The 14,258-nt window shown below is 27.7% G+C and overlaps 2 protein-coding genes across 4 annotated transcripts; one reads left to right on the top strand and one right to left on the bottom strand.

The window, feature by feature from the left end:
• Window positions 1-1,576: 1,576 nt before the first annotated feature.
• Window positions 1,577-3,973, bottom strand: LOC130677573 (synaptosomal-associated protein 29). Its single transcript, XM_057484390.1, has 2 exons — window positions 3,563-3,973; window positions 1,577-2,338 (listed from the first exon to the last, which is right to left on the bottom strand). The coding sequence occupies exons 1-2, from the start codon at window positions 3,827-3,829 to the stop codon at window positions 1,787-1,789; spliced, it is 819 nt and encodes a 272-aa protein (XP_057340373.1). The 5' UTR covers window positions 3,830-3,973; the 3' UTR covers window positions 1,577-1,786.
• A 2,224-nt stretch (window positions 3,974-6,197) lies between these two features.
• Window positions 6,198-8,730, top strand: LOC130677568 (lactosylceramide 4-alpha-galactosyltransferase-like). 3 transcript variants are annotated; one of them, XM_057484380.1, is made up of 5 exons: window positions 6,198-6,596; window positions 6,813-7,132; window positions 7,290-7,626; window positions 7,706-7,916; window positions 8,157-8,730. In XM_057484380.1, exons 2-5 carry the CDS (start codon window positions 6,925-6,927, stop codon window positions 8,421-8,423), a joined length of 1,023 nt encoding a protein of 340 aa, XP_057340363.1. In that variant the 5' UTR covers window positions 6,198-6,596; window positions 6,813-6,924; the 3' UTR covers window positions 8,424-8,730. The 3 variants fall into 3 exon arrangements, with proteins under 3 accessions (XP_057340363.1, XP_057340362.1, XP_057340361.1); XM_057484379.1 differs by having other exon boundaries at window positions 6,202-6,504; window positions 7,239-7,626; window positions 8,157-8,729; XM_057484378.1 differs by having other exon boundaries at window positions 6,202-6,596; window positions 7,239-7,626; window positions 8,157-8,729.
• Window positions 8,731-14,258: the final 5,528 nt, after the last annotated feature.

Genomic DNA, 14,258 nt, shown 5'->3' with positions numbered 1-14,258 from the left:
TAAGACTTTGGTATGAATTTACCATGACGTCTTAAGGAGCTCCTAATTTTGACTTCATAAAGAAGTTAAGGCCATTCTCAGACAGTGCCTCACACTTTTTAAAAATTTTCAATTACTTTCACTGTCATAAGCGTATCAAATTTTAATCAATTAATTTTAAAAAAATTAAAGCATTAATTGAAAAAAGGACAACGTAGTCGTAATTTCGCCGATATATAAATTGAAAAAAAAAATTATTTACACTTGATATCAATTAGGAGTTAAACAAAATTCGTTAAATGAATTTCAGTAAAATCGTAATGTCAATTTTATAATTCGAATTGCACGCCTCGAACGCGAAGCGGAGAGGTTGTGCTTTATAACGGACTTGTCAATTTTTAAATTTTGGCGGCTAAAATTTATTCAACAAATTTCGTTTTACTCCCAATTGATATCAATTGTAAGTAATTTTTTCAAAATTCTTTATCTCAACGAAATTACTTCTACGTTGTCCTTTCTTCAATTAAGGTTTTAATTTTTTTTTTAATTAATTAATAAAATTTTAATACGGTTATCACTAGAGACAAGATTTTTGCCTTATTTTTGAAATGAGTAGTTCAAATTTTTGATATTACGGAGAAAATATTGGTCTTATTAAAAAAGTTTTCGAACAAAAGTTGTAGGAAATTTAATTTTATTAAAAAAATGTCTCTTATGATGTTCTTGTACGATCAATATTTCCACCGTAATTCAAAAATTAAGATTCATAATGAATGATTCAAAATTTGATTAATTATGAAAATCATAATTTTGAAATTACGGCTTTCTTATTAGTCATAAGAAAAAATTATAAGAGACATTTCTTTTAGAAAATTAAATTTCCTACAACTTTTGTTTGAAAAATTTTTTTATTAGACCAATATTTTTCCCGTAATATAAAAAATTTCACACCACTAAGTATTAATTATTTTTTAATTAAAAAAAATCCCGGCCCTAGTTATCTCAGTTGAAAGTCATTGCATATTTTTAAAAAGTGGGGGGCACTGTCTGAGAATGTCCTTAATTTAATTTCTGCACATTATAAAAAAAAATTAAATTTATCAAGCAATCGTTTAAAATCAATGTAAATTTAGCGATACCTAAATACATACAATATATGTATATTTATGATACATAAAACAATTATTATGTAAATAATCTACTACATTAATCATTTAATTTATTTTATAACCTGGAAGACTATTAATGATAATTAGAAAATAAATATGAGCGCGCTGATCTATGAGCAAATCGATCTGATACCAGACACTATCAAAGACTTGGTGCCTGCACCGAAAAATGTCCGCTGTAAATTCTGTCCAAAAAAACAGTAAACCTAAAATATGAATAAATTAAATATAAAATTCTCACGGTATTTAATTACCTGATATTTTTTTATTAATAATTTAACATTTGTTTGAATGAGGCCTCAGCCTGTACATCATAAAAATTCATAAAAGAATTTGGATATATATTTAGAAAAAGATTAAAGCTCAATATATATGATACGTATTAAATTCGAATAAATAAAAAATAGTCAACAAGATTAAATCTCCAGTTGCACATAAATAAAAAATTTAATTAAATTTTTTTTTTACGTCTGTATACAAATAACGGGATACTTATTACTATAAATTGCTTGGTAGTCTTTACACATTTAATAATAATTGTTATTATTAATTCGTTTGATGTCGGACAGATATACAAGTCCTGGTTTTATTAAATATAATAGTACGCAGTAATAATTATTTATTATCTTATTTATCATTTACTTTTTCAACAAATGTCTCATGTCTTTATTCTGTCTCTCGAGCATAATGTCGGCTTTGTCTGTTTTAGTCATGACGTTTTCGATTAAATCATTCTGCGAGTCTATTTCCTCAGACAGACCTATAGCTAGACCTTTTAATCTCGCTAATGACCCACTCATTTCATCTAAATTACGTTCTAATATTTTACTGACGTTTGTGTTTTGTACTTTATAATGCTGACCACCGTTGTCATCATCGTCGTAATTATCGTTGCCTAAGAGCCCTCTGCGCTGAAGCGAAGGATGTTGAGCAGCCAAATTTAACCTAGACTCTTCAATTTTATCATTCAAGACACTGCTCGACGATCCTGAATATTCTGGTTCAGATAATTTCCCGCCAGCGAGAGTGGGTGTTGGAGAATCAACGGATTTCCCGCTTAAATAATTTTTTAAACTACCGAACACACTTTTTATTCCTTGGATATGTTTCTGACTAAATCTCAGCGTGCTGTTTATGTCATCAAGTCTTTTTTCAGTTCTCTCAAGCTGCTCTCTCTGTCTAATCAGTTCCTGAAATAAAGAAATTTGTCATCCAGATCAAAGGTCACCGAATATTTCGTTTATTACAAATATCTATTGGACTGATTAAAAAAAATTGAAATTAAAATCCTCTATTAGTTGCAGGGAAGTGAAATAGATGCCTGTGAAAGATGATTTCTTAATATTGATATTCAGAGGTCATCGCAATTTTCTACTCCATTTAAATAACATGGAAAAAAAATTTTAATTTGAATTTTATACGGCAATGGCTCATTGTACAGATAAGCTCGAGATCGAATTTTGTAGGGAATAAAACGGTCTGCAAAAAAAGTCTCATAATTTTTTGATAAATTCATCTGTTCAAAAGTTATTGGAGCTTGAAGTCAAATTTCCAGTAAATTTTGAGATCTTTTTATTTTTCCAGCGAAACTATCAGACTTATCACAAAATGTCACGGAATCTTTTTTGTAGACAATTTTATTCTTCACAAATTATCTCTGATAAAGTTTTTCAAAATTCCCCATTGTTTTCTAATTATTTTCATTTTAATGTCAAGATCTTGAAATCGACCAAAACACTTTTTTTAGAGCTTGACATTGAAATGCAAATAACTAGAAAACGATGCAGAATTTTAAAAAACTTTATCAGAGATAATTTGTGAAGAATAAAATTGTCTACAAAAAAGATTCCGTGACATTTTGTGATAACTCTAATAGTTTCGCTGGAAAAGTAAAAAGATCTCAAAATTTACTGGAAATTTGAGTTCTAGCTTCAATAACTTTTCAACAGATGAATTTATCAAAAAATTATAAGAGACTTTTTTTGTAGACCGTTTTATTACCTACGAAATTCGATCCCGAGCTTATCTATACAATGAGCTATTGCTGTATAAAATATAAATCTGTTCCATGACAACTGATCCCCGACATGTAATCACACGATAATTGATCCCACAGCCAAAGTCCTAAAATAATTAATTACTATGACATGAGTAATTAAAATTCACTGTTGTAAATATAAAAAGTTAAATCATGTAAATTAGTTGTTAATAAAAATCAATTGACGATCAATTGTTGATGGGATCAGATGTCAGTGGGATCACTTGTCGTAGTATAAAATTGTTGGGATCAGTTGACGTACACCTTAAGAGCTCATCACTTCCTGCAACTAATAAAGAGTTGTATATTTGATTTTTTTGAATTAGTTACTATACAAATTTATTTTTATTAATATTTGATTAAAATGAAAGCTAACCTCTGCAGTAGCAGCTCCAATCTGCTCAGAATCTCTCAGCAATGTCATCGATCTTTCAGAGGATTTAATTGTCCTCTCTTCAACGGCTTTCTTACGCTCAAGAAGCTGCTGTTTCTGTTGCTCAAGATGATTGTCAAAGTTCAAAAATGGATTGTTGTTCGTGATCGCTCTTTGTGGTGCACTTTGCAAAAATGCTTCGTCGTCGATATCATCTTCCAGCGAAAAAAATGGATTCTTTGGATCATTCAAATAATCATGGCCCGCCATTTTCTACTCTTTATAAAATTTTATTTTCAAAAACTTAATATTATATAAATTTACTCTTTTTATATTTTACTTGACACTTAACACTTGTCGCTGACACTGACAGTCATTTATTATTTTTTTTTTTATTGTAGACTTGAAATTTGTTTCTATAAACTGACGCACGCGTCGCTGTCTGTTCATTTGCTTCTGATATTTGAAAAGTATTAACAAATAATAATATATAACAATAAAATAAATAGATACCTGAGTGTCTAGTAGATCTAATGAGGTCACATTTTAATTATTTGAATTTTTATTAAATAATTAATTATTTAATTAATGGAGAAAAATATGATACTGAATTTGACCGACGTCTGATAATTTTTAAAACAATAAATTATAAAAAAAAAAATATTTGAAAAAATTGCACCTGTAGTTTTTTAAATTTCCTACATGTGCATTTTTTTATTTTTTTTTTTTTTGTAATTTCTTTGGTGAAAAAAAAAAATCCGGAAATTATTAATTGTCTGGATCATAGAAAAAAAAATTACTCAGTTCTTTTTCAAAACACGACATTCAAAAAAATTTTAAAATTTTTTAACTAAATGAATATTATTAATTATTGTAAATCCGATAAATTAATTAGTAATTAAATAAAATTAATTGTGATGATGAAAGTAGCAGACATTAGACAATTTTTAAATTTTTATAAATCGGTCACGGACAGATTTTAAAATTTTTTGATATGCAGACAGAAAAAAAGGATTTCGTGATGCAAGAAAAATTTTTAATTATGAAATAAAACCGAAAAAATTCTTAAAAGAAATTTTTTATCGCCTAAAAAATTTTTGTTTTCAATTAAATGCAAAAAACTTCTAGACCAAGTAAAAATTTTCGTGGGAGGAATAAAAACTTTTCGCGCCAAGAAATTCATTTTTTCTGTGCAGTTTTCATAAATTTTTCCAATTACACGGAGAAAAAAATATAGTAAATTTTACTAATAAATATGAGAATAATTAGGGGAGGGTGGGGCAGAGCGACCCCCCTGAAATTTTGATAAAAAAAAAATATTTTTTTTTTTCGACTAATTACTATAAATCCGATATGTTTGCGCATTTTTACCTTTACGCATGACATTTGGGGCAAAATGAACAATCCCATAATTTTTAAAAAGTGATTTTTTCATATTTTTATCGTCAAATTAAAAAACAATTATTATAATTCCACATTTTTAACCCTACGCATAACACCTGGGGCAAAATGGACCAGCCGAAACTTTCGAAAAAATTATTTTTTCATATTTTTCGGCCATTTCTCTATGTAAAGAGGCAAATTTGGTCACTAAAAATTTATAAAAATAAATTTTTTTTTTTTTTATTAAATAACAATTAGTAATTAAGGTAATCAAGAGTAAACGATTTATTACAACTTAAAAAATTTTTTTCGAGTAATATAAAACCAAAAATAGTTGTCAAGTGAAAGAAATACATTCTTAATGATGAAAACAATTTAAAAAAAAAAAATTTTTTATCATTTTTTGAAGGGGGGGCCGCTCTGCCCCACAAAAAAAATTTTTTTTTTCAGAATTTTGGCAAAATGTCCATAAATTCATTCGCAATAGGACAAAACTAAAGTGATCTTATGGTTGAAAGCCACACAAAGTAATAATTGGCTTAGGGGGGCCGCTCTGCCCCACCCTCCCCTACGCGAATTTTTATTTCGACTTTACTTAGTGGAGTTATATTTTATTAATAATATTTTTAAAACTCCCTTCCGGAGTGAATTTCACTCCGAAGGGATTAAATTAATAAAAAATTATTCACTCCGTGAAAACTCCCCTGCGGGGTGAATTTCAATCTGAGGGGAGTGAATAATTAAAAGTTCATTCACTCCGCGAATTTTTTACAGTTTCGTAAAACATAAACATATATAAATGTTAATTATAAATTTATAAATCAAAATTACATCTGGATTTTATTTAGACAGTATTTTTTCCAATGTTTTGGATAAATCAATACTTGAAAAATTACGATAAGATATCAAAATAACTTTTTTATATTATTCACACTCTAATTGATAAAATCTTCGTTAAAAAAAAGTCTCTTATAATTTTTATTTAACAATTTATCACACACGTTCACTGGCTTTGCCCTCATCTTGAAATATCTCTCTCTCTCTAACTCGCGGTCTTTCCGCGCCATAAAATTCATTTTTTCATAAATTTTATAAAATTTTTTTGTTTTAACTCAAGACTTTTATCCCCTATCTCACACTGTCATAATTTTTCTCATAACAAAATATCAATTGTATTAATTGATGACATATTTTGTCATAAGTACTATCATTGTGTAAATATATATCATTTTTCTGGTTTTCATCCAAAGATAATTTAATCAGTTGTTTGAAAAGATAACGTTCAGAACGTGAGTAATCGTTACCTGAAAACTAAACACTGTTACTTCAGACCAATGATTAATTATCAAGTCTCTTGTTTTTGAAAATTATTTAAAAAATACAACATTTTTTTTTTAATATTTAAATACAATTCAATAATATAAGCGTTCATTTGTAAAAAAAATTGGAGCACTGGTGTTTTTATTTAATGTTTTTTAAACTCTTAAGGAAGTGTTAACACTTGTTGATTGTTAACTCTGTAATGGTAACAATGAAGACATAATAAATAACTTAGTCAGCAAGTAAGTAGACTATATAAATAAATTTTCATGTCAGCGCGTTTTCATTTTCAAGGAAAAATTTTTTAAAACCATCGAAAAATCACGATCCTGAAGTGAGCAAACAATTAAAAATTTTCGGATTTTTTTTTTGAACAATTAAATTTGAAGAAAAAAAAAACTAAAAATATGCACATATAAAAAATTTAAAAGACTACAAGTGCAATTTTTTTAAATATTTTTTTTTTCATAATTTATCGTTTAAAAAAAAATCAAAAAATTATTACTCGGTTAATTTCAGTATCATCAAAAAATCTTAAAATTTTTTTTAGCTGTCAAGTTTTCGTGAATGGGAAAATTAATAAAGAGTAAAAAATTTCAAAAAATGAGTAGTGCACTTGCGCATAAGAAATTATTTATCGTAAATTATTTTTGAAATTCCATATGGAAAAAATGAAGCGAAAATTTGGAATTATTTGTGGACTGAGTGGGATATTATGTTTACTGTGGGTTTTTTTCAATAATATCAGTAACGGAAGTGTCATTAATGAGGGCGTACTTAATATCGAAGAAAAATTAATTATTAATAAAGAAATTTTCTGTTACTTTGATCCATCGAGAACAGATTCCATAGAACCGTTCAATGAAAAAGGTATTTGGTTTTTTATTATAACAATTTTTCTTGATAACAAGTGACTAATTTTTGTCTCTTTCATATTTACGTGGATTTTTGTTTTAATTTTTTCTAATGAGTGAAGACATAACTGGAGACAATAATATATTTTTTATTGAAACTTCTTGCTTTGGAGATGGAGGAATAGTTCTGGATGCAAGACAATGTTGTTCTATTGAATCAGCAGCGAAGATGAATCCAAAAATGAAAATTTATCTGTTGATTTTGAGTCCTTCGAATTTTGCGCCGAGTACTCAAAAATTGCTGACCCACTTGGAACAGTATAAAAATATTGTCATCAGAAGAATTTTTATGGGGGATTATGTTAAAAATTCGCCATTGGAAGACTGGTGGGCTAGCGGTAAATTCAAAACTAGCAATTGGCCGAAACATCACATGTCTGATGTCCTCCGTTTTTTGACACTTTGGAAAATCCCTGGGATTTATATGGATCTCGACGTTGTCACACTTTCGTAAATCGTTTATTTTAATATGAAATTAAATGAAAAAAAAAGTGGTCATTAATTTAATATTTTATTTTTTTGTTGATAGGTCATTTGAAAATTTGAGAGATTTTGTGGGAGCTGAGGACTTGGACACAATCGCATCCTGCGTAATGAGTTTCGGGAGTAGTGAAATTGGTCGTAAAATAGCAGATGCTTGTATAGATGATTTAAAAAATAATTTTCGAGGTGATATTTGGAGAAATAATGGGCCCGATGTCATCACGAGAATTCTTCATAAAATATGTCAAGCTGATGCCGTAATTTTTTTTTAATACTTTTAAAAAATTGGGGGTAAATTCGGAGTGATTACAGATTTTATTTAAATCCACATTCACTCCGATTCAAAATTTTAATATAAAAATAAACTCCCCGGAGTAAATTTCTCCGAGAGAATTAAATAAAAAAATTCATCCGCTCTGAATTTACTCCTGATTTAATTCTCTTTTACTCCGCAAATTTTTTACAGTTTAATAATAATAATTTTTTTTAAAAAATAGATTGCAAATATGATAGATAGTTGCCATGGATTCACGATATTTTCACCATGGGAATTTACTCCAATTTACTATAGCAATTGGAAAAAATATTTCGAAGTAAAAGACAAAGATGAAACATTAAAATTGATAAATGATTCATTAGCTATTCATACTTGGAATAAATTGAGTCATTCTGAGCCGATCAAAGTCGGAAGTCCAGTTCCTTATGGGATTATTGCTAATCAGTATTGTCCGAAAATTTACAACAATTGCGGCTCGTGGTTCTAATATTTATTAATTAACTTTGCATAAAAAATATTTAAGTATTTATTGAAAATCATTATTCTTAAGACAAAGATAAATTATTTTGAATGAATGTGTCAGTGGCCTCAGCTTGCACTCTTAAAATTTTTAATCTTTCTTCAAACTAAGAGACTTAGATACAATTAAATACTTTTTATTTTTACAAGACTAAAGACAGTGATAAAAATATTTTAACCGAAATTTTCATCACTTTTTATGATAAATTATCTGACAGAAAAATAAATAATTGATTATCACTTACCTTTAATTTATTATTTCCAGCTTAATTACTTTTAGTAAATATTTTAATATGTTAATTAAATGTAAATTTATAATTAAATAATTTTTACTGTAAAAAATCAGGAGTGAATTCCGTGATTACGAATTTTATTTAAATCCGAATTTACTCCGTCACTCCGCATACGAAATCAATAGTTGTTTTTTTTTAAGGAGTGATTTCTGAGTGATCTGGATGTTATTTAAATCCACATTCACTCCGATTCAGAGTTTAAATATTAAAATAAACTCCCCTTTGTAAATTTCACTCCGAACCGGAGTTAATATCAATTTGGTACAGAGGCTGCCAATAGATGGTGTCTTAAATGGCACCATCTGTTAGAACCTCCTGTACTGAGATATTTTTGGGGGGTATATTGGCCATTCTCAGTGGCTCCCTTTTTTTAAAAAATTCAATGACTGAACTGTCATAATCGCTTTAAATTTTTATTAATTACGGGCATTCTCAGACAGTGCCCGCCACTTATTTGAAATTTTCAATGACAGCTGTCATAAGCGTAAAAATTTTATTAATTAAAAAAAAAAGGCCATTCGGCAGCCGAAATGGAAGTAGATTTCTCGTTGTTGAATTTTTTTCACTGTTCACATAAAAGTTAATAATAAAATAAAATTTTTTTTTACATTTTCGTAAAAATTCTCGAGATGATAAAACAAAGAAAATAAAATAATTCTAAGTATAATGTCAAAATTGATGCTAACTAAATGGACTTCAGAAGAATTTTTATTGATAATGCACTATATGTTTTGATTTGACGTTATTTAAAGATACGTATGCATATATTTAAACTATCGGACCAATGGTATTCCGGACCCTATTCGAAAAATTATGATAGATTATGGTTTTAATGCTCGAGAATTCTACCATAAAGACAAAGGCGATAATTTGCTTTCAATAAAATCTACTAATAAAATATTCTAAGATTAAAAATTGATTGTGATACATCAAAGTGTCATACTTGAAATTAGTACTGATATTTGAAATAAAAAGCCTATTAGAATATCAAACGACGAGTCGATATAGAAAATATTATCATCACAACTAATGTTAATCTTGTTATTGACATATCATATCATTTATACACTGTCAATTAAACGAAATTGTATATACCCACTGAATTGAGATGTTTGGATTTTATAATTGTCACACTGCGATAATATGAATTTAAGTAGCTCCATGAATGTACTAAGAAGTAGGAGAACTAATGCAATAGCAAAATTTCATTAAATGAATGGTAAAATAAGTAATTTCAGTGGTCTAGGCATATATATAGGCATGAAAATTAAAGCTTATTCGAAGAGCTTTCAGATGAATTTTATATAAAGTCGATAAGTTATCACATTCAAAAGATATTGAAGGAAGAATAAGTAAAAATATGAATTTTGGACATTTTGAAAATTTTGAAATGCTATAACTTCTAAACTAATCGACCGATTGAGCTCATTTTCAAACTCGAACAAGGTAGTCACCCACAAAATACGTATACTAAGTTTCAAGGTGATCGGTTTGAAATTGTGGCTATAATCAAAGTGAAAACCTGCATAAAATTAGTTTTTATAATATTTTGTAAATGTTCAAAATCATTTATCTACTAGAAAAAATGGTCCAATCAATGAGCTGTATAGTCAAAATTGTAGGCAATCGGACGAGCTTTCACATAGAACAAACGAAAATAAGCTATCTCTTTCCGTTTAGAAGTTACATCCAGTTAAAGCGGCAAACAAATTTTTTTTTGAAAATTTTACAAAATTTCAATTAACCATAACTTCTAAACTTATTGGCCGAATTGGCTCATCTTCGAACTTTTCCAAGGTAATCGTCCATAGAATAAGTATACTAAGTTTCATTAAGATCGGTGTAGAATTGCGGACGTTATCGTTGGAGAACGGCGCGTTATATTATATATATATATATATATAAATACATATATAAACTTTTGAACTGAATGTATTTCCTGACTCAGCTCATCGAGCTGAGTTCAGAGGTAGCAAAATTTTTCGAAAATTCCATCATGAGGACAAATACAATAGTTAGATTTTTATGAAATCTACTAAAAAGGACAATTTCGCTGAGGTATAGATTTTAAAAAAATTACTTACAGTTGATATCAATTCAATATCAAAATGAATTACAGTAAATTCTTTGTGTCAATTTTAGAATTCGAATTTTTAAATTTTCCCGGCTAAAATTTCTTTTAACTCCTAATTGATAACGACTAAAAAAATTTTTTTTAAATTCTGTGTCAGTGAAGTGTAACTGCGTTTTCCTTTTTTCATTTTACTTTAACGTTTTTTAAATTAATTGATAAAATTTAAATACAGTTATGACAGTTCAAGCTCATTTAACCCTGATAGCCACCGTATTCTGAAAGCAACTTAAAGGAAAGTGTTGGAGAGTAAACAGTTACCTTTAAGTCGACAGTAAATTGTCTGTAAGCATGAATTAAATTTGACTACAAGTGTTACTGTCAGACAATGACGTTAAGTTGATTTAAAGTTTCACTTCAAATTAACCGCAAGTTCTTCTGTCAAATTACATTCAGATGACGGCAGTAGATTTGCATCAACTTGCACGCAAGTATTACCCAGCCAAGGCTTGCCAGAAACTTGTCGTTTAGCCGTAAGTGTTTCACTGCAGAACTTGCTAAGCAATTGTACTAGTGTGGCTATCAGGAAATATTTCGCGTTACTGACGCCATAAGGGCGTACCAAAAAATTTATTTTTTGGGAAACAACGTATTTTTACTTAAAACGCGTAGAAATGACGAAAAAAAGTTTTTTTCAAATTTCAAATTTTTTGGTACGCCCTTATGGCTCCCGGTCGGTACCCTGCGTACCAAAAATTTTTTTCGCATTTCTGCCCGTTTCAGGCATAACTACGTCGATTCCCAGAAAAAAATTTTTTATATGCCCTTATGGCATCAGTAACGCGATTTTTAAAAAAGTAGAAAGTATTGTCTGGCAATGCCATTAATCCACATTCACTCCGAAAATTTTTTACAGTCTGATAAATAAAATTAAATAATCAAATACAAAATATAAATATTTTAAATAATTATTTTTTATTTAAATTTAAGTTGTTTCTTTGATTGTTAGTATCTTAGTCGCGATGGTGTTTTCCTTCTGAATAATTATCAAAATAATTAAATAATATACTAAAATTATTGTTGATCAATTTAACATTATAATAATCGATTTAAAATATACAATATACGAATCGTAAAGGCGTTTTTTTTTCTTTCAACGAAAATATTAAGTATACAAAATAAATAATCAACAACTAAACACCTTTCAGAAATAATGTTAATAATAATATTAATAATAATAATAATAATAAAAAGGAATGTAAAATATAAACAAATCGTTTATCTCGATACTGATTAATAATTAATAATAAATTGGCACTAAACAGAATAATAAATTGATCAACTAATTTTACACTTATAAACAAATAATTAATAATACAATTAATGAATGATAATAATTAATAATAATAGTAATTAATATGAAAGCGACGGGCAAAGCGATTAGGCGATTAAGCACCAAAATAATAATTTTATAAATCTTATTTTTTATGCCGATTGTATATAAAATATGGCTCGTACTATCATATTATCATATCATACATCAGAGATTCGACCATCGCGGTCGTACATTGTACACTGCAGCAAAATTATCTGAGATAATTAATAATAAATTTTATTATTATTTTTATTAATATTATTATTATTATTATTATTATTATTATTATTATTATTATTATTATCGTAAAGTGGCTTTATTTAAAAAAGCTCAAAATTGTATCATCGATTATCCAAAACAGAAGTAATCATAAATATGACAACTTCATTACTACGTAGAAAAATGGGCTTAAGAAATTTACGAATTTTTATTACTGTCGGCGAAACTTCAAACAGGAAATTGAGCAAAAAATTATTTTGCTGCACTAGACAAAAATGTTTTTTTGGCGCGAGAAATATTTTGCATTAATTTTTTAATTTAAGACCAAAATTTTCTGACTAAAAAAAATTTCTTAGCGCAAAAATTTTTTCTCCAAGAAAATTTTTTGTTTCCTTTTATAATAAAAAAATTTCCCGGGACAAGAGAAAATTTTTTGCGCCAGAAATTTTTTTTTTCTGTACAAAAAATATTTCACTTAAAATTTATTAATTATTTGTCTAAATTAGAAACTGTAGTAAAAAATAAAAAAATTCTAGAGGATCAGAATAATAATTACAGTGCAGTCATGTGGGGTAAGTGACCGCAAGCCCATTCATTTAAGACTGAAATGCACACATTTACCCTGCGCATACTTGCTCTACATGACTAATAATTTTTTACGACCCAATGTCCTGTTTCTCGTTCCATCGACGCATACTAAAAACTCGTCCATTTTTTATCCATTTTTATCCGCGTATTTTATTACAAAATAGTGTCTTTTTAAGTTCATGCCCCTGCGTCTTGCACTGGTGCAATAAATTATATCATTCATCATCATCATCATCATCATCAATTAATAATATATTTTTAGTATTGTATTTAATGTTAATAATAAATCAACATAATTTATACAAAATACGTGAATTATGTATGTGTGTGTCTCTCTTGCATAATTATTATATTTTATTTCACATTAGTGACCGCTAAGAAAAAATACTGCTAACATTAAACGTTTATCTATAACATAACACGTATTATGTATATCACAATTACGTAGACTCTGTGAGCCAAATATGAGATAATCCACTTCCGTTTTATTTATTTTATCCACTCGACTGCTATTATTTTCCTGCCGTTCCCCATTTAAATTCCACATTACAGTATTTAAATTTTTTTTATCTTACTTGGCTCATGTTGTTACCGCAGGTACAACGAATCAAGAGAAAAAAATTCTCTGGACAACTTACCTCCCGCCAAATAATATTTTTATTTTCAGAGGCGGATTTACTTATGAGTGCGAGTGTACCAGACATCAGACAACTTTAAAACTGTAAATAAATATAGTAAATAATAAAAAAAAAAATGTTTACAAAAAATGCACTTGTTAATTTTTCAATTTTTTAAATGCGCATTTTTAAAAAATATTTTTTTTTTAATTATTTACTCCATTTATTTATAATTTTAAAGTTGTCTGTCTGCTACATTCACTCATATTTATTTCTGTGTTATAAATATCAACATTTCGTTTTATTTTTTTTTATTTTTTATTCAAATGATTATTTATGTATCACTTATCCATGCATACATACATTTTTAATCATATGATTTATCGTGAGATTCATTTTTAAAATAAAACCAGATCGTGGACAAATTTATCAAATTACGAACTACATTAAGTTTATTTTTTATTTTTTTTTAAATATATATATTTTTTGCGATAGAAAATTACAGCTCGCGCATATATAATGAAAATTACATATGTCTTTATTTTAAATATTATTATTTTTATTAAACCAGTAGCTACAAAATTTTTTATATTTTTTAAATTGAGCCAAAATTAATATCAAAATTCTTTCAACTGCACCA

Source organism: Microplitis mediator, chromosome 11 (assembly GCF_029852145.1).
Source record: "Microplitis mediator isolate UGA2020A chromosome 11, iyMicMedi2.1, whole genome shotgun sequence".
In the NCBI taxonomy this organism is placed as follows: Eukaryota; Metazoa; Arthropoda; class Insecta; order Hymenoptera; family Braconidae; genus Microplitis; species Microplitis mediator.
The sequence above is the reverse complement of the archived record's forward strand: the minus strand, read 5'-3'. Positions and strand labels throughout refer to the sequence as shown.